The 22,599-nt window shown below is 49.6% G+C and overlaps 1 protein-coding gene across 4 annotated transcripts in view; it reads right to left on the bottom strand.

Annotated features, from left to right (window-relative positions):
• EVI5 (ecotropic viral integration site 5) overlaps window positions 1-22,599 on the bottom strand; it is a 132,369-nt gene that overhangs the window by 7,898 nt on the left and 101,872 nt on the right. For all 4 annotated transcript variants that reach the window (XM_056523146.1, XM_056523147.1, XM_056523148.1 and 1 more), the window contains one exon: window positions 18,192-18,287. In XM_056523146.1, coding sequence (XP_056379121.1) covers window positions 18,192-18,287 — 96 coding nt within the window. The remainder of the gene's footprint in view (window positions 1-18,191; window positions 18,288-22,599) is intronic.

The following is a 22,599-nucleotide window of genomic DNA, read 5'->3' as shown; positions in this document are numbered from 1 at the left end:
GTTGTAGTTTGTCCAACCAGGGTGCCTCCAGCTGCTGCAAAACTACAATTCCCAGCATGCCCAGACAACCGTTGGCTGTCCGGGCATGTTGGGGATTGAAGTTCTGCAACAGCTGGAGGCACCCTGGTTCAACTCCCAGCATGCATTGCATTTAACTGTTTGAGCATGCTGGGAGTTGTAGTTTGTCCAACCAGGGTGCCTCCAGCTGTTGCAAAACTACAATTCCCAGCATGCCCAGACAGCCGTTGGCTGTCCGGGCATGCTGGGAATTGAAGTTCTGCAACAGCTGAAGGTACACTGGTTCAACTCCCAGCATGCATTGCATTTAGCTGTTTGGGCATGCTGGGAGTTGTAGTTTGTCCAACCAGGGTGCCTCCAGCTGCTGCAAAACTACAATTCCCAGCATGCCCAGACAACCGTTGGCTGTCCGGGCATGTTGGGGATTGAAGTTCTGCAACAGCTGGAGGCACCCTGGTTCAACTCCCAGCATGCATTGCATTTAACTGTTTGAGCATGCTGGGAGTTGTAGTTTGTCCAACCAGGGTGCCTCCAGCTGTTGCAAAACTACAATTCCCAGCATGCCCAGACAACCGTTGGCTGTCCGGGCATGTTGGGGATTGAAGTTCTGCAACAGCTGGAGGCACCCTGGTTCAACTCCCAGCATGCATTGCATTTAACTGTTTGAGCATGCTGGGAGTTGTAGTTTGTCCAACCAGGGTGCCTCCAGCTGTTGCAAAACTACAATTCCCAGCATGCCCAGACAGCCGTTGGCTGTCAGGGCATGCTGGGAATTGAAGTTCTGCAACAGCTGAAGGTACACTGGTTCAACTCCCAGCATGCATTGCATTTAGCTGTTTGGGCATGCTGGGAGTTTAGGCACACTGGTTGGGAAAACACTTTTTGGAGTTTTACAGGAGGGGGAAAAAGTAAAAAAATTAAAATATCTGAAAAAAGGACAATTACAGCAGGCTGTATTACGAAAAGTTTTTTTTTCTTGAGGTTGTATTAAACCTAATTATTATAATTATTTTTATTTATTTATTGTATTTATTATTTATAAGGAGTCTTTTGCGCCTCCCTTGGTCGTCCTGGACATTACACGGGGCGGCTGAGCTCCCTGCACTAAATACAATAGTCTCTACTCGGATCGTCTGCAGATAATGTAACAGTAGAGGACGGCATGAGCTGCTGCCCGTACATTGTGTCATTGCAAAAATAAAAAAAATTATAATATATATTAATGATCATAATCTCTCTCTCTCTCTCTCTATAGTCTTTACAGTGATTTCCTTATTAGCTGATATATACAGTAACTATATGTCTTAAGTTAGAACAGTGTTTACGGTAATTGATAAAAAAAAAAAAAAAAAAAAGTATAGTTCTACTTCTCCTATATATTTTATCACTGAAGCCAACAGTCAATGCCAGGCATATACGGGAGGAGAAGAGCGCCACCTAGTGGACACTAATGCAGAAGCGCTCTATGTGAATTATCTATGGAAAATTTTCACAGCCAAAAGACCTTAATATAGGTGAAGTATTACTGCAGCACAGTCTCCGATGTAAAAGCTTTAATACCTGGTGATGCGCATTACTATGAGCGACGGGCGCCGTTCGGACGACCATGGGAATTTCCCTCCCTCTCGGCCTCACAGTTCAGATCTCTATTTCCTCCACAGTGGTTAAAGCCGAATTAAGGTAGAAAAGTTCTTATTGCTGCAAAAGTCTCAGTTCTGTATAAGTGTTTGCAAAAAGATTGCAGCGCAGCTTCTTATATCAATATGGTGGAATCTGCATCTTTGTAATATGGCTCAAAATGGCGCCCCCTACTGGTCTGTAACATCTAATATCTGCAGATCAGCAAAGAGATCCAAAAACATCCAACAAATAGTGTTGTGCCCTTACTTTGACCCATTGAGGCCCAAATCAAATATCCCTGTGTTGTGCCCCTCAAGGCCCAGACCCCATATACCTGTGCTATGACCTCAAGGCCCAGACCCCATATACCTGTGCTAAGACCTCAAGGCCCAGACCCCATATACCTGTGCTGTGACCTCAAGGCCCAGACCCCATATACCTGTGCTAAGACCTCAAGGCCCAGACCCCATATACCTGTGCTAAGACCTCAAGGCCCAGACCCCATATACCTGTGCTATGACCTCAAGGCCCAGACCCCATATACCTGTGCTGTGACCTCAAGGCCCAGACCCCATATACCTGTGTTGTGACCTCAAGGCCCAGACCCCATATACCTGTGCTGTGACCTCAAGGCCCAGACCCCATATACCTGTGCTGTGACCTCAAGGCCCAGACCCCATATACCTGTGCTATGACCTCAAGGCCCAGACCCCATATACCTGTGCTATGACCTCAAGGCCCAGACCCCATATACCTGTGCTATGACCTCAAGGCCTGGACCCCATATACCTGTGCCCCCCAAGGCCCAGACCCCATATACCTGTGCTGTGCCCCCCAAGGCCCAGACCCCATATACCTGTGCTATGACCTCAAGGCCCAGACCCCATATATGTGCTGTGACCCCCCAAGGCCCAGACCCCATATACCTGTGCTATGACCTCAAGGCCCAGACCCCATATACCTGTGCTATGACCTCAAGGCCCAGACCCCATATACCTGTGCTGTGACCCCCAAGGCCCAGACCCCATATACCTGTGCTGTGACCTCAAGGCCCAGACCCCATATACCTGTGCTGTGACCTCAAGGCCCAGACCCCATATACCTGTGCTATGACCTCAAGGCCCAGACCCCACATACCTGTGCTGCACCCCTTGAGGCCCAGACCCCATAGCACTGTGTGGTGATATCAGTGGCCCGAACCCCATAGTCCTTTGATATGCTCCCCCAGAGCTGTACCCCAAAGCCCTGTGCTGTGCCCCTCAAGGCCCAGACGCCATAGCCCTGCATAATTTGGGCCGAGGCGGGGACCTCATAGCCTTGTGAGGTGACCCCCGGAGACCCAGAACCCATATACCTGTGCTGTGCCCCTCGAGACCCAGACCCCATAGCCCTGTGTGGTGAAATCAGAGGCCGGTAGCCCACATCTCTGCACAGTGATCCACAGGCCCGGACCAAATAGTCCTGTGATGCGTCCCTCAAGGCCCGGATCCCATATACCTGTGCTGTGTCCCTCAAGGCCCAGACCCCATAGCCCTGTGACATTTGCTCCCAAGGTGAGGACCTCATAGCCCTGTAACGCCAAGGCCAGACCAGACCCCATAGTTCTGTGATGTGAACCCCAGGCCCGGGCCCCATATCCCTGTGATGTGACCAACGAGGTCCAGACCCCATAGCCCTGTGACATTTGCCCCCAAGGTAAGGACCTCATAGCCCTGTAACGCAAAGGCCCAGACCCCATAGTTCTGTGATGTGAACCCCAGGCCCGGGCCCCATATCCCTGTGATGTGACCAACGAGGTCCAGACCCCATAGCCCTGTGACATTTGCCCCCAAGGTGAGGACCTCATAGCCCTGTAACGCAAAGGCCCAGACCCCATAGTTCTGTGATGTGAACCCCAGGCCCGGGCCCCATATCCCTGTGATGTGACCAACGAGGTCCAGACACCATAGACCTGTGCTGTGACCCCCGAGTTCCAGATCCCATAAACCTGTGCGGTGGAAGACGGACATTGTTCTGCTGATAGAAGCCGCTGTTATTAGGGGGGCCCATAGACATGAAGTGTTTCCCAAATGGTGCGTCTCCAGCTCCAGCCGAAAGCTGTCCGGGCATGCTGGGAGTTGTAGTTTTGCAACAGCTGGAGACACACTTAGGAAAACACACCATTATACACAATATAGGTATAAAAACTTACATGTAACCCTTAGTGGACTTTAGTTCCGGCTCCATGAGGGGTCACGTGACCACTTTTAGCAGAGTTCAATGTTCTCCCGGGCGCAGGAGGATCCATTGCAGGCCTCTGTATAATTCATGGCGCGAAGCTTATATTTCCGGGTATGGCACGGACAACGAGATCATCTTACCGCACGTATAAGCTCTATCAAACCCGTCTATTCTGAAATGACTCACCGTCGGATTAATGACCGAAAACTTGATCAAGCTTCAGCGCGGCCCCCGAGACGTATCCGGTGCACCGGGCATTAGTCTGTTGGATGTCACAGGAAATCGTTACTGAGCCCAAAAAACATATCCCCCATTATTGAGGGGTAACAGCTGATGGGATACTGTAGGATTCAGTATAACAAATCCTCCCTAAAATCTGCCCAACCCATCCCCAATGAGATCCTCACAAGAAACTGACCCCAACCGGGCTCCATTACAACTCCAGTACATACATCTTATGCCCCTATCCACAGGATAAGGGAGAAGTGTCTGATCGTGGGGGTCCGACCACTGGGACCTCCGATAATTTCCTGCCTTGCGCCCCAGCTATCCGCGTGCACAGAGCGATCTGACCTCCGTGCAAGGAGACTGCTGACCACGGCACAAAGCTGTAGTCAACACCATTACTCCATGTCTCTTCCATAGAGATCAATGGAGCAAGAGAAGAGGCCGCCCCCAAGATCCAGAACTCTATGGAGAAACATGACCTGGTCAGATGGATCCAGATCTCTATCGAGAAACATGTCCTGGTCAGATGGATCCAGATCTCTATAGAGAAACATGGCCTGGTCAGATGGGTCCAGATCTCTATAGAGAAACATGACCTGGTCAGATGGATCCAGATCTCTATAGAGAAACATGGCCTGATCAGATGATCCAGATCTCTATAGAGAAACATGGCCTGGTCAGATGGAGCCAGATCTCTATGGAGAAACATGGCCTGGTCAGATGGATCCAGATCTCTGTGGAGAAACATGGCTAAAGATAAGATCTGAAGTGTTGTTCTCTGCGCCCTGAGACACTAACACTAAGCTGTAAACATATTGTAAAATGGAGTAAAGGCAGCAGAGATCCCGCCGGACGCCACAGACCCGGGTCACCGGGACCCATCTCATCGTGTCCCAGGCTCCCAGCACCCACCTCTTCCCTGTGTTCTCAGGCTCCCAGCGCCCATCTCATCGTATCCCAGGCTCCCAACGCCCATCTCATCGTATCCCAGGCTCCCGACGCCCATCACATCGTGTCCCAGGCTCCCAGCACCCACCTCTTCTCTGTGTTCTCAGGCTTCCAACGCCCATCTCATCGTGTCCCAGGCTCCCAGCACCCACCTCTTCCCTGTGTTCTCAGGCTCCCAACGCCCATCTCATCGTGTCCCAGGCTCCCAGCACCCACCTCTTCCCTGTGTTCTCAGGCTCCCAACACCCATCTCATCATGTCCCAGGCTCCCAACGCCCATCTCATCGTATCCCAGGCTCCCAATACGCATCTCATCGTGTCCCAGGCTCCCAGCACCCATCTCATCGTGTTCCAGGCTCCCAAACTTGATCAAGCTTCAGCGCGGCCCCCGAGACGTATCCGGTGCACCGGGCATTAGTCTGTTGGATGTCACAGGAAATCGTTACTGAGCCCAAAAAACATATCCCCCATTATTGAGGGGTAACAGCTGATGGGATACTGTAGGATTCAGTATAACAAATCCTCCCTAAAATCTGCCCAACCCATCCCCAATGAGATCCTCACAAGAAACTGACCCCAACCGGGCTCCATTACAACTCCAGTACATACATCTTATGCCCCTATCCACAGGATAAGGGAGAAGTGTCTGATCGTGGGGGTCCGACCACTGGGACCTCCGATAATTTCCTGCCTTGCGCCCCAGCTATCCGCGTGCACAGAGCGATCTGACCTCCGTGCAAGGAGACTGCTGACCACGGCACAAAGCTGTAGTCAACACCATTACTCCATGTCTCTTCCATAGAGATCAATGGAGCAAGAGAAGAGGCCGCCCCCAAGATCCAGAACTCTATGGAGAAACATGACCTGGTCAGATGGATCCAGATCTCTATCGAGAAACATGTCCTGGTCAGATGGATCCAGATCTCTATAGAGAAACATGGCCTGGTCAGATGGGTCCAGATCTCTATAGAGAAACATGACCTGGTCAGATGGATCCAGATCTCTATAGAGAAACATGGCCTGATCAGATGATCCAGATCTCTATAGAGAAACATGGCCTGGTCAGATGGAGCCAGATCTCTATGGAGAAACATGGCCTGGTCAGATGGATCCAGATCTCTGTGGAGAAACATGGCCTGGTCAGATAGATCCAGATCTCTATAGAGAAACATGGCCTGATCAGATGATCCAGATCTCTATAGAGAAACATGACCTGGTCAGATGGATCCAGATCTCTATAGAGGGACATGGCCTGGTCAGATGGTTCCAGATCTCTATAGAGGGACATGATCTGGTCAGATGGTTCCAGATCTATATAGAGAAACATGGCCTGGTCAGATGGATCCAGATCTCTGTAGAGAAACATGGCCTGGTCAGATGGATCCAGATTTCTATAGAGAAACATGACCTGGTCAGATGGATCCAGATCTCTATAGAGAAACATGGCCTGGTCAGATGGATCCAGATCTCTATAGAGAAACATGTCCTGATCAGATGGATCCAGATCTCTATAGAGAAACATGGCCTGGTCAGATGGATCCAGATCTCTATAGAGAAACATGACCTGGTCAGATGGATCCAGATCTCTATAGAGAAACATGGCCTGGTCAGATGGATCCAGATCTCTGTAGAGAAACATGGCCTGGTCAGATGGATCCAGATCTCTATAGAGAAACATGGCCTGGTCAGATGGATCCAGATCTCTATAGAGAAACATGGCCTGGTCAGATGGATATGCTGTACTAAATGGGTGATTCTAATAAAAGGGACATTTAGTGTCTTTATTACTGTATATCACGGAATCCGCACAGTCTTGGTGGACTGATTGCCTACGGCCTTAGCGTTGCCCGGCGCTGACAGGTTCATTTCTCCTCTGGTTGGTTGCAATGTTCTTCAATACTGACACAAAACAGGAAGTCCGATGTGAGAAGAACATCGCTGGCTAAAGATAAGATCTGAAGTGTTGTTCTCTGCGCCCTGAGACACTAACACTAAGCTGTAAACATATTGTAAAATGGAGTAAAGGCAGCAGAGATCCCGCCGGACGCCACAGACCCGGGTCACCGGGACCCATCTCATCGTGTCCCAGGCTCCCAGCACCCACCTCTTCCCTGTGTTCTCAGGCTCCCAGCGCCCATCTCATCGTATCCCAGGCTCCCAACGCCCATCTCATCGTATCCCAGGCTCCCGACGCCCATCACATCGTGTCCCAGGCTCCCAGCACCCACCTCTTCTCTGTGTTCTCAGGCTTCCAACGCCCATCTCATCGTGTCCCAGGCTCCCAGCACCCACCTCTTCCCTGTGTTCTCAGGCTCCCAACGCCCATCTCATCGTGTCCCAGGCTCCCAGCACCCACCTCTTCCCTGTGTTCTCAGGCTCCCAACACCCATCTCATCATGTCCCAGGCTCCCAACGCCCATCTCATCGTATCCCAGGCTCCCAATACGCATCTCATCGTGTCCCAGGCTCCCAGCACCCATCTCATCGTGTTCCAGGCTCCCAATACCCATCTCATTGTGTCCCAGACTCCCAGCGCCCTTCTCATCGTGTCCCAGGCTCCAGGCACCCACCTATTCCCTGTGTCCCCAGGCTCCCAGCGCCCATCTCATCGTGTCCCAGGCTCCCAGCACCCACCTCTTCATTGAGTCCCAGACTCCCAGCACCCACCTCTTCATTGTGTCCCAGACTCCCAGCACCCTCCTCTTCATTGTGTCCCAGACTCCCGGCACCGACCTCTTCATTGTGTCCCAGGCTCCCAGCACCCTCTTCTTCATTGTGTCCCAGACTCCCGGCACCGACCTCTTCATTGTGTCCCAGGCTCCCAGCACCCTCCTCTTCATCGTGTCCCAGGCTCCCAGCACCCTCCTCTTCATTGTGTCCCAGACTCCCAGCACCCTCCTCTTCATTGTGTCCCAGACTCCCAGCGCCCACCTCTTCATTGTGTCCCAGGTTCCCAGCACCCACCTCTTCAATGTGTTCCAGACACAGTCCCTATCCAACACGCGGCGCAGTCTCTGGTTCAGGGTTAGGAACGTGGCGCTAATCTCTGCACCGCCATCCCTGATATATTTAATTCTGGGAGAAAGGAAGAAATCGTCAGCCTTTGCCTCCATGATTCCATCCTATAATGTGGAGGAACGTCCTCTACACCCCACCCATGTGAACACGTCTCTGACCACATCTTTAACCCTAGTGACCTTAGAGGCGTTCACCTGTCCGGTCACACAGCGGCCCCACCACAAGCTGCACTTCAGGGCTTGGGATTTGCTCTAAGTAATAACTGGAAATGTAATCGCAGGCGACCGAGCTGATAAGACTGAAAATATAAACCACGACCCAGTCACACGCACCCCGCGTGCTCTGGAGAGAACAAATACGTGTTAAATAAATAAATGAATAAAAAGCCAAACAAAAGTCTGTTCATAGCCTTAGAATGAGGATTTAAGATCTGTTCACACGCGCCGACTCCTGCGCAGATTTGATGCTGCAGAATTCAATGTAAAGTAAATGACTAAACACCTTCAAATCCTGCGCCAAGATTTAGAACTTACTAATAGAATGTTAGTATTAAAGGGGTACTCCTGCCCCAAGACATCTTATCCCGTATGCTAAGGATAGGGGATAAGATGTCTGACCGCTGGGGACCCCATCTTGCATTCAGCACCCACCACTTTGAGCTGCACACCGCGCTGCCAGCTCACAAACTGCCATAGACTTGCATAGCGGGGGAAGGGCATCACGTTACACAGGGCGGAGTCATGATGTCCTGATACTTCGGCCCAGGGGTCAAGTTCTGGGAAAAAAAGTGAGGGAACTCACCCAAGATTTCCACTCAAGGACTGGTCCGGCAGGACTCTTGCTAATGGGAACAGTGTTCCTGCTGTGGAAAAAGTGCAGGAACTCCGTTCCCATGTGTTCCTGCAGGACTTGAGCCATGCTTCAGCCCCATGGTCAGCACCCGACAGTTTGTGAGCTGGCAGCGCGGCGTGCAGCTCAAAAGGAGGTGGGTGTCGAATGGAAGATTGCTGGGGTCCCCAGAGGTCAGACATCTTATCCCCTATCCTTTGGATAGGGGATAAGAGGTCTTTGGGCCGGAGTGCCCCTTTAAGCCTGTATTTGTGTGAGGGGTTTAACATCCCCACACCTCCAGGTGGGGCTATATAACTCCCCCTGAACCTGTAGGAGGGGTGTACGGTTTTTGTGGAGGGGCATGGAGGGTGGTGCGGTGTTTAAGTCTCCTGCCACTATTTGGCGCTCTGGCTGGCCGCTCATTTTAGCATAGCCCCGTGGTTCGGGAGTTTATATCCGGTGGTGCGGTCATTGAGCGGCCCCGCTGGCTGCCTCGCAGTTACATGCTCACTCCTGCGGGGGTTAAGTGTTTTTAGCGCACCGTTGCGGCCGTCTCGCAGGCTGAGGACGTTGCCCGGACTGCCGTATCGCTTTATATGAAACGTTTACATTTCGTGTCGGATATTTACTCTGGCGCATCGTCCTATCAGCATCAGTTTTTCTATATATACATTTTTGTTTATTTTCTTCTTTGTTTAGTTCTTTGTATCTTTAGTGATAATCACCGGGTGAACGGTGTCTCCACAGATCGCAGGTGTCTTAGCTTTGCAATGTTTACTTAGGGGCTGGTTGATGATATTCATTGGATTGTAGGTTTTCGTTTTTAGGTCCTTTTGCTTTTTCCCTAGTATTTGTATTTTTTTTTAGCCCTTATACCGATGGTATTCTGCCTGTGTCTGACAGACATTTGGTTCCTCTTCTACTGAGCTTTCCACAGGTAAATTTGTCTAATTATGTTGATTCGTCAGTCCGGACGTCACCCGTGATGCAGTCCCAGCGGCAGGTCTTTCGGGTGCGGCGTCCTCAGCTCCATAACCCCAGGTGTCTGCTCAGGGGGTCAGAGTTCAGGTTGATCATTCTTGCGTTTGATGCTTTCAGTCTTTGGTTTGGTGATTTGTTTATAAACTTTGTTTTCCTTCCTATTTTGTTTGCCATAAACTGCGTCCGAGGGCAAAAATGCAAACGTCAACCGCTACAGTAGCGCCAACTATCGGTACGTATGCAATGACTGCTTATGGCACATTTCAACCGCTATGTAAGGTCTGTTTGTTAATAATACTGATGCATAGCAACGCTTGTAGCCCCGAGCACAATTACTATTTCTACTGGCTTCAGAATGCTTTTACTTGATTTACCCGAGAGGAAGTTGTGTAGTCTTCTCTTTGTCAGTGTGGTGTTGTCTCTAGCTCTCCAGGTGGTTCCTCTGTCTCTTCTTACAGTAAGTTGTGTAGTCCTCTCCGTCAGTGTGGTGTTGTCTCTAGCTCTCAAGGTTCCTGCATTTCTCCTTACAGTAAGTTGTGTAGTCCTCTCGTTGTCAGTGTGGTGTTGTCTCTAGCTCTCCAGGTTCCTCCGTGTCTGCTTACAGTAAAGTTGTGTAGTCCTCTCTGTCAGTGTGCTGTCTCCAGCTTTACGGCCTCCCGTTATAACGCGGCTGTCTCAGGGGGCGTGGCAGGATCTTGTCTGAGTTCTTGCCCCACCCACTGAGTGATGTCACCGCTTCAAACCAGCCCATACAGCCATCGCCGCCATCATCATCATCTCCATGACATATACTATAAATCTTTATTGGGCCATATAGGGAAGAATGTGGTTACATGCTGCCTCGTGCTGATCAATGCCACAGGCAGAGGAGCAGACAGGTAATGAATACAGCAGACTGTAAGGTTGGGTTCATATATTGCAGATGTTTTTGCACAAATGTATAAGGAATTTTGCCAGATAAATGAAACTGTTTTTAACATATCGGCTGTAGAAATTTCTGCAACTAATCGGCCACATGTGAATTGACCCTTTGTGGGCGTTCACACAGATTCTACAGGCAGATTAGCCAGGGAGGCAATGCTACATGTTTTGCAACATTTTTCCTTTTTATTACATTTTTTACCTAAATGTCACAGTACCACCTGGGTTTACTCCAGTTGAATAGAGTTAAAGGGGTACTCCGATGGGAATTCGTTTTTTTTTACATTTTTTTAAATCAACTGCTGCCAGAAAGTTAATATTTGTAAATCTCTATTTAAAAATCTTAATCCTTCCAGTACTTATCAGCTGCTGTATCCTGCACAGGAAGTTGGGTAGTTCTTTTCTTTTTGAATTTCTTTTCTGTCTGACCACAGTGCTCTTTGCTGACCCCTCTGTCCGTGTCAGGAACTGTCCAGAGCAGGAGAGGTTTGCTATGGGGATTTTCTCCTACCCTGGGCAGTTCCTGACATGGACAGAGGTGTCAGCAGAGAGCACTGTGGTCAGACAAAACGGAAATTCAAAAAGAAAAGAATTTCCTCTGTAGCATACCGCAGCTGATAAGTACTGGAAGGATTAAGAATTTTTAAATAGAAGTAATTTACATATCTGTTTAACTTTCTGGCACCAGTTGATTTAAAAAAAAAAATAAATAAATAAAAAGGAGTACCCCTTTAACTCTATCCTTTCCAGAATGCACAGCTTACAGCTGTGGCCTCCAATCTGCGGCCCTCCAGCTGTTGCAAAACTACAACTCCCAGCATGCTCGGACAGCCTACGGCTGTCCGAGCATGCTGGGAGTTGTAGTTTTGCAACAGCTGGAGGGCCGCCGAATTGGACACCCTTGGTTTACAGGTAACACAATAATATTAGAGCGACAGGATTGAGTCACCCAGTCAATGAGGAGACGGTTATATTATATAACTTATGTGTAAACCAGATTCACTGTTCAACTGATATTAGGCAAGAATCCTTTTTTTTTGCAATCTCGGTGATACCAAGTGCAACGCACAGACTTACTCCACAACGGTAAGTGACCACAAATCAGCACATGTGCTCAGGCAGAACACGAGTTTCACACAGACCTCAACCATGTGAGACAACAAATAATCTCCAGAGATTCTGAAACCATTTATAACCCAAACGGTTAAAGATTCCACCTAAATCAGGTCCGAAGACGATGTAAAAAAAATAAAAAATAAAAAATAAATAAAAAAGCACGAATATTCGGCTCCATTTATTGACAAATTAGTGTCAATAAGCTGCAGGACAGCCAATGAAACTAGAGGGTGTGATGCAGTATAAATAGAAACAAAATAGCTACAATTTATTACATTTTGGACACTTTTGCATATTTTGAAAGGGTAACTGAACAATTTTTTTGAAAAAAAAAACAACAGGTGCCAGAAAGTTAAACAGATTTGTGAATTACTCCTATTTGAAAAATCTTAATCCTTCCAGCACTTACCAGCTGCTGTATGCTCTTCAGGAAGTTGTAGAGTTCTCTCTGCTGACACCTCTGTCCATGTCAGGAACTGTCCAGAGCAGCAAATATTTGCTAAGGGGATTTTCTCCTGCTCTGGACAGTTCCAGGCATGGACAGAGATTTCAGCAGAGAGCACTGTGGTCAGACAGAAAACAACAACAACTCAACTTCAGCAGCTGATAAGTACTGGAAGGATTAAAGGGGTAGTCCAGGGGTGAAAAACTTATCCCCTATCCTAAAGATAGGGGATAAGTTTCAGATCGCGGGGGGTCCGACCGCTGAAGCCCCCCTGCGATCTCTCTGTACAGGTCCCCGGCTCGCTGGCCAGATTTGCTCCAGAGGAAGGATTAACATTTTTAAATAGAAGAAATTTACAAATCTATTTAACTTTCTGGCACCAGCTGATTTCAAAAAAATTTTTTTTTCCAGCGGAGTACCCCTTTAAAGGATAAATCATTAAAATTAATTTTTGCTGTTGCACTCCTTATGGTAAATAAAAAATATTTCTAATATACTTTGTTAAAAAAAAAAAAAAGACGTTTTCTATGTTTTATTTGTGCTTAAAAAAAGCTCCAGAGCACATTTCCCCCCCATCTTATTCACAGACTTAGGACCGAAGTCCAAACACAGGAAGTGCAGCCTAGAGTGCTGAGGGGGGCAGCCTCATCCAATCATAGCTCCTCTCACACAACTGCCATATGCGGTTGGCTGGACACCCCCCCCCTCAGCACTCCAGGCTGCACTTCCTGCGTTCGGACTTCAGTCCTGAGTCTGTGTATGAGATGGGGGAAAATGTGCTCTGGAGCTTTTTTAAGCACAAATAAAACATAGAAAACATCTTTTTTTTAACCAAAGTATATTAGAAATATTTTTTATTTACCATAAGGAGTGCAACAGCAAAAAAAAATTTCAATGAGAGTGACCATTTAAGGGTTCCTACAATCAGTTATAGAATACGCGCAGTAGGGTAAAGGGGAAGAACCCCACACATCCCACAACATCAGGAACTTAGCCAGACATTTCCTGTTCTTGTATATGTGGGAAAAAGGAATGACGGCATTTATCAAGGCTCGTCACAGACAAGGTAGAGGGTCCCAGGTCCATCCAGCGAAGGGCCACAGCTTTCCTAGCCAAGACCAATTATTCCTGTAAAAAGGTAGGAGTGTGGTGAGGGGGCTCGTGACATGAGGGGGCGGGGCTATGACGTCACAAGCTCCCGGCGCCGGCTACAGCATTCGGAACAGTTAGTTCCAAATGCTGAGCAGCGGAGTGCCCCTTTAAGGGCATGGCGTAACTGTAGGTATTTAAAGAAGCAGCGTCTAGGGATATCATACTTCGTCTGTAATTGCTCAAACGATCTCAGCACATTATCTGAATATAGGTGTTCTAGGGCCCGTACACCGGCATTCTGCCAAAAGAAAGGATCAAGATTACAGTCCAAATGGGTGAATTCGGATTATGCCAAAGGGGAGTATCTGAGGGTATATCAGTGGAAATGTGCACAGACTTGGCAGCCCTCCAAACCTGGATAGACGATTTGTGGAGAGGCCAAAAAGTTCCATCTCCCATGGTCGGACTCTTCAGTATGAGTCTCAGGGAAATATTAGGGACATATCTAGGAAGAGACTGCTCTGCGTCAAGCATCGGGGTGTCCAATAGCCAATGACGAATGTAACAGAGTTGGCCGGCCAGGTAGTAAAGGTCAAAATCAGGAAGGGACATTCCAGCATCTAACGTGCAATGTCGTAAGGCAAATGTCTATTGGGACCCCATATGAAGGGGATAAAAGGGAGTGCAATGTAGCAATAAAAGATTTAGGCACTGGAACAGATACATGTTCTAAGGCATAAAGGCATTTAGGTAGGACGGTACGTTTCATAAGGTTTATACGGCCAGAGACGGTGAGAGGCAACGTCCCCCATATTTGAAACTTGTTCTTAATATATGGCAAGAGGGAAAGAATATTGGAGGCCAAGTCCAAACCTGGCAAGGACTTCAAGGAGATATCCTCACTCTACAGAGTCAAATGCCTTGGAAGCGTCTAACGATGTCAATGCCCAGTCACCGCCCAACGCCACTCCCAAACTCTCCGGATATTATCGGAGGTGGATTTTCCAGGCATGAAACCAGTTTGGTCGTTATATATAATGGAAAGAATAATACAATTTAGCCGAATGGCAAGAACTTTGGTCAATATTTTGTAGTCTAAGTTTAGCAAGGAGAATGGTCTTTAAGATCCGCACTCCAAAGGGTCTTTATCTGGTTTTAATACTACAACTATAGTGGTGTCCTATAAAGACGCTGGGAGTACCCCCTCAGTGAGTGCAGATTTGGGCGGAGCACGTCTGAGTACCTCAGGTAATCCTCCAGTGGAAGGCCGTCAGGGCCCAGAGACTTACCCTTGGCAAGATCAGGGATAGCCGCCTGCACCTCTAATAGGGTAATTTTGTTAGCCTCAGATGGGTCTGTAACATAACGGGCCTCCAAGTCCAAGCAACTTTGAGCGAGCTCCTCCTCACGCCTAGAGGAAGACTGTTTAATGAAGGAGACAGTCAACCTGAGACACCCCCTGAGATACGCCTTTAGAGTCTCCCAAATCAACAGACGACCCTCCTGTTAAATTAGCCTGAAGAAAAACCTGTAGCTGATGGGGGATCCGGTCATTAGGACCAATTAGATCTAACCAAAAGGGCTGAATCTTCCAATTACGCGGGGCACCAGAATTGGCCAAGGAGATATCAAGCAGTAGAGGGGAGCGATCTGAGATATCGCGGGGGCTCGTAGAGAGGTCCGAGACCGCAGAGTATAAGAGCGAGTTACCACAAGCAAGGTCAATTCTGGACAGCGCGTTCCTACCCAACGTATGACACGAATATGGTTTGGTTATAGGGTAACGTTGTCTAAACACATCTATCCACCCCACCCCAAAAAAAACTGCATAAGGGGAGAAGTCTGTATCTGTCCATTAGAGGGTCTGGGAACAGGGTAAAATCTCCCATACAGAGAAGAGAAGGAGAAAACCAGGGAGGTCGGGGAGAAAAAAGGGGAAAAAAGAGAAGAGAGAGGGAGGGGGGGGGGGGGGGGGGAAGAGAAAAGAGAAAAGCAAAGGAGACAGGAGGGGAGAGAGGAGAAGAGGAACAAGAAGGTGTAGGGGAGGGAAATCCAGGGATTGATAGTGGGACAAAAAGGGAATCATAAGTACCCCCAGCTGGGGGGGGGGGGGGGGGGGAAAGAGTATATAACCAAAGGGGCAGTACCCATGTGCAATTGTTATGGTAGTAGCCCCTCCACCCCACACAGCAATAAGGCACAAATAGTAGGATCCCCCAGTCCATAAGTCAAAGTGCAACCAAATCCTGCATAGCGTCCAGATGAGCACCCCATCTCAGGGAGGTGGGTACTGAGGGCAGTTTAGGGAACAGGGGACAGGGTGAACAAGAGAGAGGGGACTGTCAGTTGAAGCCTCCGGCGCAGCAGGAGCAGATGAAGTAGAGGAATGCGCCGCGGCCTGTCCGGCGCCATCTTGTTTGTCTGAGCCGGCATAATCTTGCAGCTTGTCGACCGCTGTATGGTCCTTCCCTTTGGTGGGATCAGTTTTAGGGGTCATATTTCAGAAACTAGAATGGGTTACCGGTGTCAGGGCCTCCAGGATTCGGCTCAGGGTAGGTAAAAAGCAGGTTCTGAGCGGGAGTGCTTACAGCATTAGACCGCTCATCGCAACCTTTGCGCCACCAAGGATTAAGATTTTTTAAAAAGTAATTTACAAATCTGTTTAATTTTCTTGCACCAGTTGATTAGAAAAAAAAAAAATAATAGTTTTCCACCGGAGTGCCCCTTTAAGGCCAAAACTCACAATGTTTTCTTTTTCTATATGGTTCTACGTGTGAGTTCTGCTTAAAAAAAACGATTAAAAATACTGTCCTAAATACTGTTCTGTGATGTAAATGTTGGTTTGTTCCCCTTCGCTGTCAGCCGATCGCTGAGCCAACTGCTATACCTCCATTCTCCAATACACACGCACACGCTTTTCATATGAGCGTGCACGGTTTAAAAGGGTATTCGACGGGCTAGAGTTCTGAACTAAATGTCCCAAACGCTGTTTTCGTGCTGCGGGGGTCGGCCACGCCCCCTAAATGCAAGTCTATGGGAGGGGGTGTGATGGCAACGCCCCCTAGCACAGACTAGCATTGAGGGGGCGTGGGCGTGATGTCATGAGGGGCGAGGCCGACCCCAGCAGCACGAAAACAGCATTCGGGAGATTTAGTTCTGAACGATTGCCAGTCCTTTAAGGGAATAAAGCGGACTTCAGCCCAGACCCCTGAGACAATCAGACAAGAGATTTGATCAGTGGGAGTCACAATGATAGAGGGACTATAGGGGGTCGCTCCCACCGACTATAGGGGGTCGCTCCCACCGACTATAGGGGGTCGCTCCCACCGACTATACGGGGGTCGCTCCCACCGACTCTACGGGTCCGCTCCCACCGACTCTACGGGTCCGCTCCCACCGACTCTACGGGTCCGCTCCCACCGACTCTACGGGTCCGCTCCCACCGACTCTACGGGTCCGCTCCCACCGACTCTACGGGTCCGCTCCCACCGACTCTACGGGTCCGCTCCCACCGACTCTACGGGTCCGCTCCCACCGACTCTACGGGTCCGCTCCCACCGACTCTACGGGGTCGCTCCCACCGACTCTACGGGGTCGCTCCCACCGACTCTACGGGGTCGCTCCCACCGACTCTACGGGGTCGCTCCCACCGACTGTACGGGGTCGCTCCCACCGACTGTACGGGGTCGCTCCCACCGACTGTACGGGGTCGCTCCCACCGACTGTACGGGGTCGCTCCCACCGACTGTACGGGGTCGCTCCCACCGACTGTACGGGGTCGCTCCCACCGACTGTACGGGGTCGCTCCCACCGACTATACGGGGTCGCTCCCGCGGACTATACGGGTCGCTCCCACCGACTATACGGGTCGCTCCCACCGACTATACGGGGTCGCTCCCACCGACTGTACGGGGTCGCTCACACCGACTGTACGGGGTCGCTCCCACCGACTGTACGGGTCGCTCCCACCGACTGTACGGGTCGCTCCCACCGACTATACGGGGTCGCTCCCACCGACTATACGGGTCGCTCCCACCGACTATACGGGGTCGCTCCCACCGACTATACGGGGTCGCTCCCACCGACTATACGGGGTCGCTCCCACCGACTATACGGGGTCGCTCCCACCGACTATACGGGGTCGCTCCCACCGACTATACGGGGTCGCTCCCACCGACTATACGGGGTCGCTCCCACCGACTATACGGGGTCGCTCCCACCGACTATACGGGGTCGCTCCCACCGACTATACGGGGTCGCTCCCACCGACTATACGGGGTCGCTCCCACCGACTATACGGGGTCGCTCCCACCGACTATACGGGGTCGCTCCCACCGACTATACGGGGTCGCTCCCACCGACTATACGGGGTCGCTCCCACCGACTATACGGGGTCCGCTCACACCGACTATACGGGGTCCGCTCACACCGACTATACGGGTCGCTCACACCGACTATACGGGGTCGCTCACACCGACTATACGGGGTCGCTCACACCGACTATACGGGGTCGCTCACACCGACTATACGGGGTCGCTCACACCGACTATACGGGGTCGCTCACACCGACTATACGGGGTCGCTCACACCGACTATACGGGGTCGCTCACACCGACTATACGGGGTCGCTCACACCGACTATAGGGGTCGCTTACACCGACTATAGGGGTCGCTTACACCGACTATACGGGGTCCGCTCACACCGACTATACGGGGTCCGCTCACACCGACTATAGGGGTCGCTCACACTTACCTCATGTTTTAATTCTTCGATCTGATCTTTCAGTTCACGAATATACTGGCTGGAGTCCGAGTGGTTGAGTTGTCCTTGAATTTTCCCTTCTTCTTTCTATAGAGAAAAAGAAATCAAAAACAGGAAAAAGATGGGTGAGTGGTCGGTCAGTCAAGCACGCCGCGCTGAAACAAACATAACAGGCACATGACTCCCGGAACAACACGTGTAGACCTGAAATAGCGATTTCTATTCATGGGGCTGTGCAAAAGGGTGTGACGATAAAACGGCAGGAGGGAAGACAAAAGGCTGGAGACCACGAACTTAGGATCTTGTGAGTCTGCATAAACTGTCATCCGTCCAGAAGGGAGAAGGAAAAAGGGCAAAAAAGGTTCTTATCCTCCCCTCTCCTAGGATCCCACCATGTTTCTCCTCCTCCCCTCTCCTCGGATCCCACCATGTTTCTCCTCCTCTTCCTCCTCCCCTCCCCTAGGATCCCACCATGTTTCTCCTCCTCCTCCCTTCTCCTAGGATCCCACCATGTTTCTCATCCTCCTCCCCTCTCCTAGGATCCCACCATGTTTCTCATCCTCCTCCCCTCTCCTAGGATCCCACCATGTTTCTCCACCTCCTCCTCCCCCCTAGGATCCCACCATGTTTCTCCTCCTCTTCCTCCCCTCGGATCCCACCATGTATCTCCTCCTCTTCCACCCCTCTCCTCGGATCCCACCATGTTTTTCCTCCTCCTCTCCTCTCCTAGGATCCCACCATGTTTCTTCTCCCCAAGGTCCCACCATGTTTCTCCTCCTCCTCCCCTCTCCTAGGATCCCATGTTTCTCCTCCTCTTCCTCCCCTCTCCTAGGATCCCATCATGTTTCTTCTCCTCTTCCTCCCCTCTCCTAGGATCCCACCATGTTTCTCCTCCTTCCCTCTCCTATGATTCCACCATGTTTCTCCTCCTCCCCTCTCCTAGGGTCCCACTATGGTTCCCCTCCTCTCCCAGGATCCCACCATGCCTTTTATCTTCCCCTCACCAAGAAATGTTATATTTTCTGCTATAAAATATAAAACTGAATAGTAACAACAGTCCCAAATCTAATCCATGAAACTTGCCTTCTATAACACAGATCATTCACAATAAAACATATTAATATACACTATAAAACAGAATTACTGCTCTGCAATTCAGTCCACGATCTGCACTACAAAACGGGAACAAAATGTTGTAGATTTTGATGCCATTAAAAAACACCCAATCATATAAAATCCTCAATTGCGGATTCACAGGTAAAACGCAGGAACAAGGAAGCTTGAGGATCTTGTTCTTCCCAGTTTAAGTCAATAAAAATAAAAAGCTCAATAAATTCCAAAAATCTGCAATAAAAACAAACAAAAAAAAAACCCTGAACATCAGGTCCATTAGAGCATAGAAAATGCCCGCACCTTATCCATGAGACGTCGCTCTCATCCCCCTGTGTAATAGATTTACTGCAGGCTGTGCGCACAAATACACAAAAAACTCATCCAGTGCATTTATATTATTATAGGACTGAAAACGGTGCAAACAGCTGCACAACCAGGACAAATAAACATAAGAAAGAGAATAAGAAAGAACCAGGGGGTATAATGAAAATAAATGCAGATTATTGACCTCATATTAGTGTAAGATGATCCAGACAGATTCCTGTCCCATTCAGAACCTTGTTCGGACACAATCGCCCGCAAAAGAATAATGGGGTTCATCGTGGAGTCTGTCCTCACTGCACGACACATGGACCTGCCCGATGCACAAACAAGAGGCCACAGAAGTGTCCTACCCCAACCGATTGGTGGAGAAGAGCAATGGGGACAGATACTGGAACCGCAGTGAGGAAGGAAGGTAAGTATGGGATTTTTTTTTCTATTTAAATAAGTGGATTCCAGTGTTTAATAAAAAAAAAAAAATTTAAAAAATTCTTCTTTGCCGGGACAGGGGGAAAATAGAAACATAAAAGCCATACTTATCTATCCCCAACCTCACACAGCTCCTGTTTGGTCCTCTGATGCAGGACCGGTCAGCTCAGGCAACCACTGAACGAGATAGGAAACCACTGTGGCCAGTGATTGGAGTGGGACCTGCAAGTTCAGCCAATCAGCAGGAGCTGCAGAAGACAAGGGCCCAGTATGGCTTTTTCACCGCCCCCACCTGCACTAGTTTTTTTTTTTATTTTTTTTTTTAACAACCTGGAAAACCCCTTGTACTATTAGATTCCCATATATTAAAGTGATCGGACTACTAGAAGTGTTTGTTGTGGGTCAATCTTCTAGTCATTTTTCTAATATTTTCATGTAAAAGCCAAAAAGGGCCACAGAGCTCATCCCAGGAGGGTGATCAGATTCCTCCACAGACAGGGGGCACCAAGGGAATCTGCAGGGTACGGCCGATCCTGCACAGTCTGGGATCAGTCACCCATCTGCTCTCATACACTGACAAGGTTTAGGATGTGTGAAAACCACCGCACCCCTGGGGCCTGGGGGAGTAGGGGCTGCGCTGTTCTCACAAGGGAAGGGGGTGTAAGGAAAATGTCACAATTACCAAAAACAACCAAAAAAACCTCATATCAATAGAGATGTCAGTGAAGAAAAAATTCAGGCTATGGACACCTGAGGTTTTAACATTTTTTTTTAAATATTGCATTGTACTTAAAATATTTTCCCCTATAGATTTTTATTAAAACTTTTGCTCTGTTTCTCTTCTGCAGACGGCATGTCCTCATAGCCGCATATCTGACAGATCAGTCTCCAGCCCCTATCTCTCCTCTCCTGACAGCTCAGTCTCCAGCCCCTATCTCTCCTGACAGCTCATTCTCCAGCCCCTATCTCTCCTGACAGCTCAGTCTCCAGCCCCTCTCTCACCTCTCCTGACAGCTTAGTCTCCAGCCCCTATCTCTCCTGACAGCTCAGTCTCCAGCCCCTATCTCTCCTGACAGCTCAGTCTCCAGTCCCTATCTCTCCTCTCCTGACAGCTCAGTCTCCAGCTCCCCTCTCTCCTCTCCTGACAGCTCAGTCTCCAGCCCCTCCCTCTCCTCTCCTGACAGCTCAGTCTCCAGCCCCTCTCTCTCTTCTCCTGACCGCTCAGTCTCCAGCCCCTCTCTCTCCTGACAGCTCAGTCTCCAGCCCCTCTCTCTCCTCTCCTGACAGCTCAGTCTCCAGCACCTCTCTCTCCTCTCCTGACAGCTCAGTCTCCAGACCCTCTCTCTCCTCTCCTGACAGTTCAGTCTCCAGCCCCCATCTCTCCTGACAGCTCAGTCTCCAGCCCCTCTCTCTCCTGACAGCTCAGTCTCCAGCCCCTCTCTCTCCTCTCCTGACAGCTCAGTCTCCAGTCCCTCTCTCCCCTCTCCTGATGGCTCAGTCTCCAGTCCCTCTCTCTCCTCTCCTGACAGCTCAGTCTCCAGCCCCTCTCTCTCTCTTCTCCTGACCGCTCAATCTCCAGCCCCTCTCTCTCCTCTCCTGACAGCTCAGTCTCCAGCCCCTCTCTCTCCTCTCCTGACAGATCAGTCTCCAGCCCCTCTCTCTCCTGACAGCTCAGTCTCCAGCCCCTCTCTCTCCTCTCCTGACAGCTCAGTCTCCAGTCCCTCTCTCTCCTCTCCTGACAGCTCAGTCTCCAGTCCCTCTCTCTCCTCTCCTGACAGCTCAGTTTCCAGTCCCTCTCTCTCCTCTCCTGACAGCTCAGTCTCCAGTCCCTCTCTCTCCTCTCCTGACAGCTCAGTTTCCAGCCCTTTTCTCCATTGATTATAGGGGGCACCTCTGAAGGAGCTTATCTTAGGCAAAACCAAAATTTGATTCCCTGTAAATAGTAAAAATTGGGTTCAACTTTGTAAGTAATAAATGCAGGATTACTGGACTGAGGTCTCCAGCCCCTTTTCCCTCCTTGTTCTACATGAAATATCAATCTTAACGTTTTCTGGCCATAAGCAGAAGCTCTCGATGCTGTAATACAAGCGGGTCCTATGTAATCTGCTAATCAGACGCGGCCGCACAGTGAAGCAATTACAGGGATTAAGTAACTCTGCAGAACAGACGCGTTCAGCTCCTTGTGGTGAAAATCTTGCACTTAAAAGCTAAAGAGTTAGAAAGATTTCTTAAGAAGCAAAAAAAAGGTTGTAAATTTGCATCCTGTGTCTTATTCTTCTGGCAGCAGATAAAAGCAATCAAAGTTCCCCAGACGCTTTTCTCGGTGTTTGGGGGCTTCAGGGGGCTCAGCCACAAAGAATATCACCCGAGAATAACACGTGCGATTCCTAGAACAGGTGCGGAGACGAAAGTGCGGTGACGGGCGCTAAAACACAGAAAAGGGTCTAATTTATAGACTGATCACATCATTAGTATCAATGTGCAGATAGGGAAGAACCCCGACCCCCAAAACATTGAAAAAAGACAGAGATAGAAC

This window comes from Hyla sarda, chromosome 6 (genome assembly GCF_029499605.1).
Source record: "Hyla sarda isolate aHylSar1 chromosome 6, aHylSar1.hap1, whole genome shotgun sequence".
Lineage (NCBI taxonomy): Eukaryota > Metazoa > Chordata > Amphibia > Anura > Hylidae > Hyla > Hyla sarda.
The sequence above is the reverse complement of the archived record's forward strand: the minus strand, read 5'-3'. Positions and strand labels throughout refer to the sequence as shown.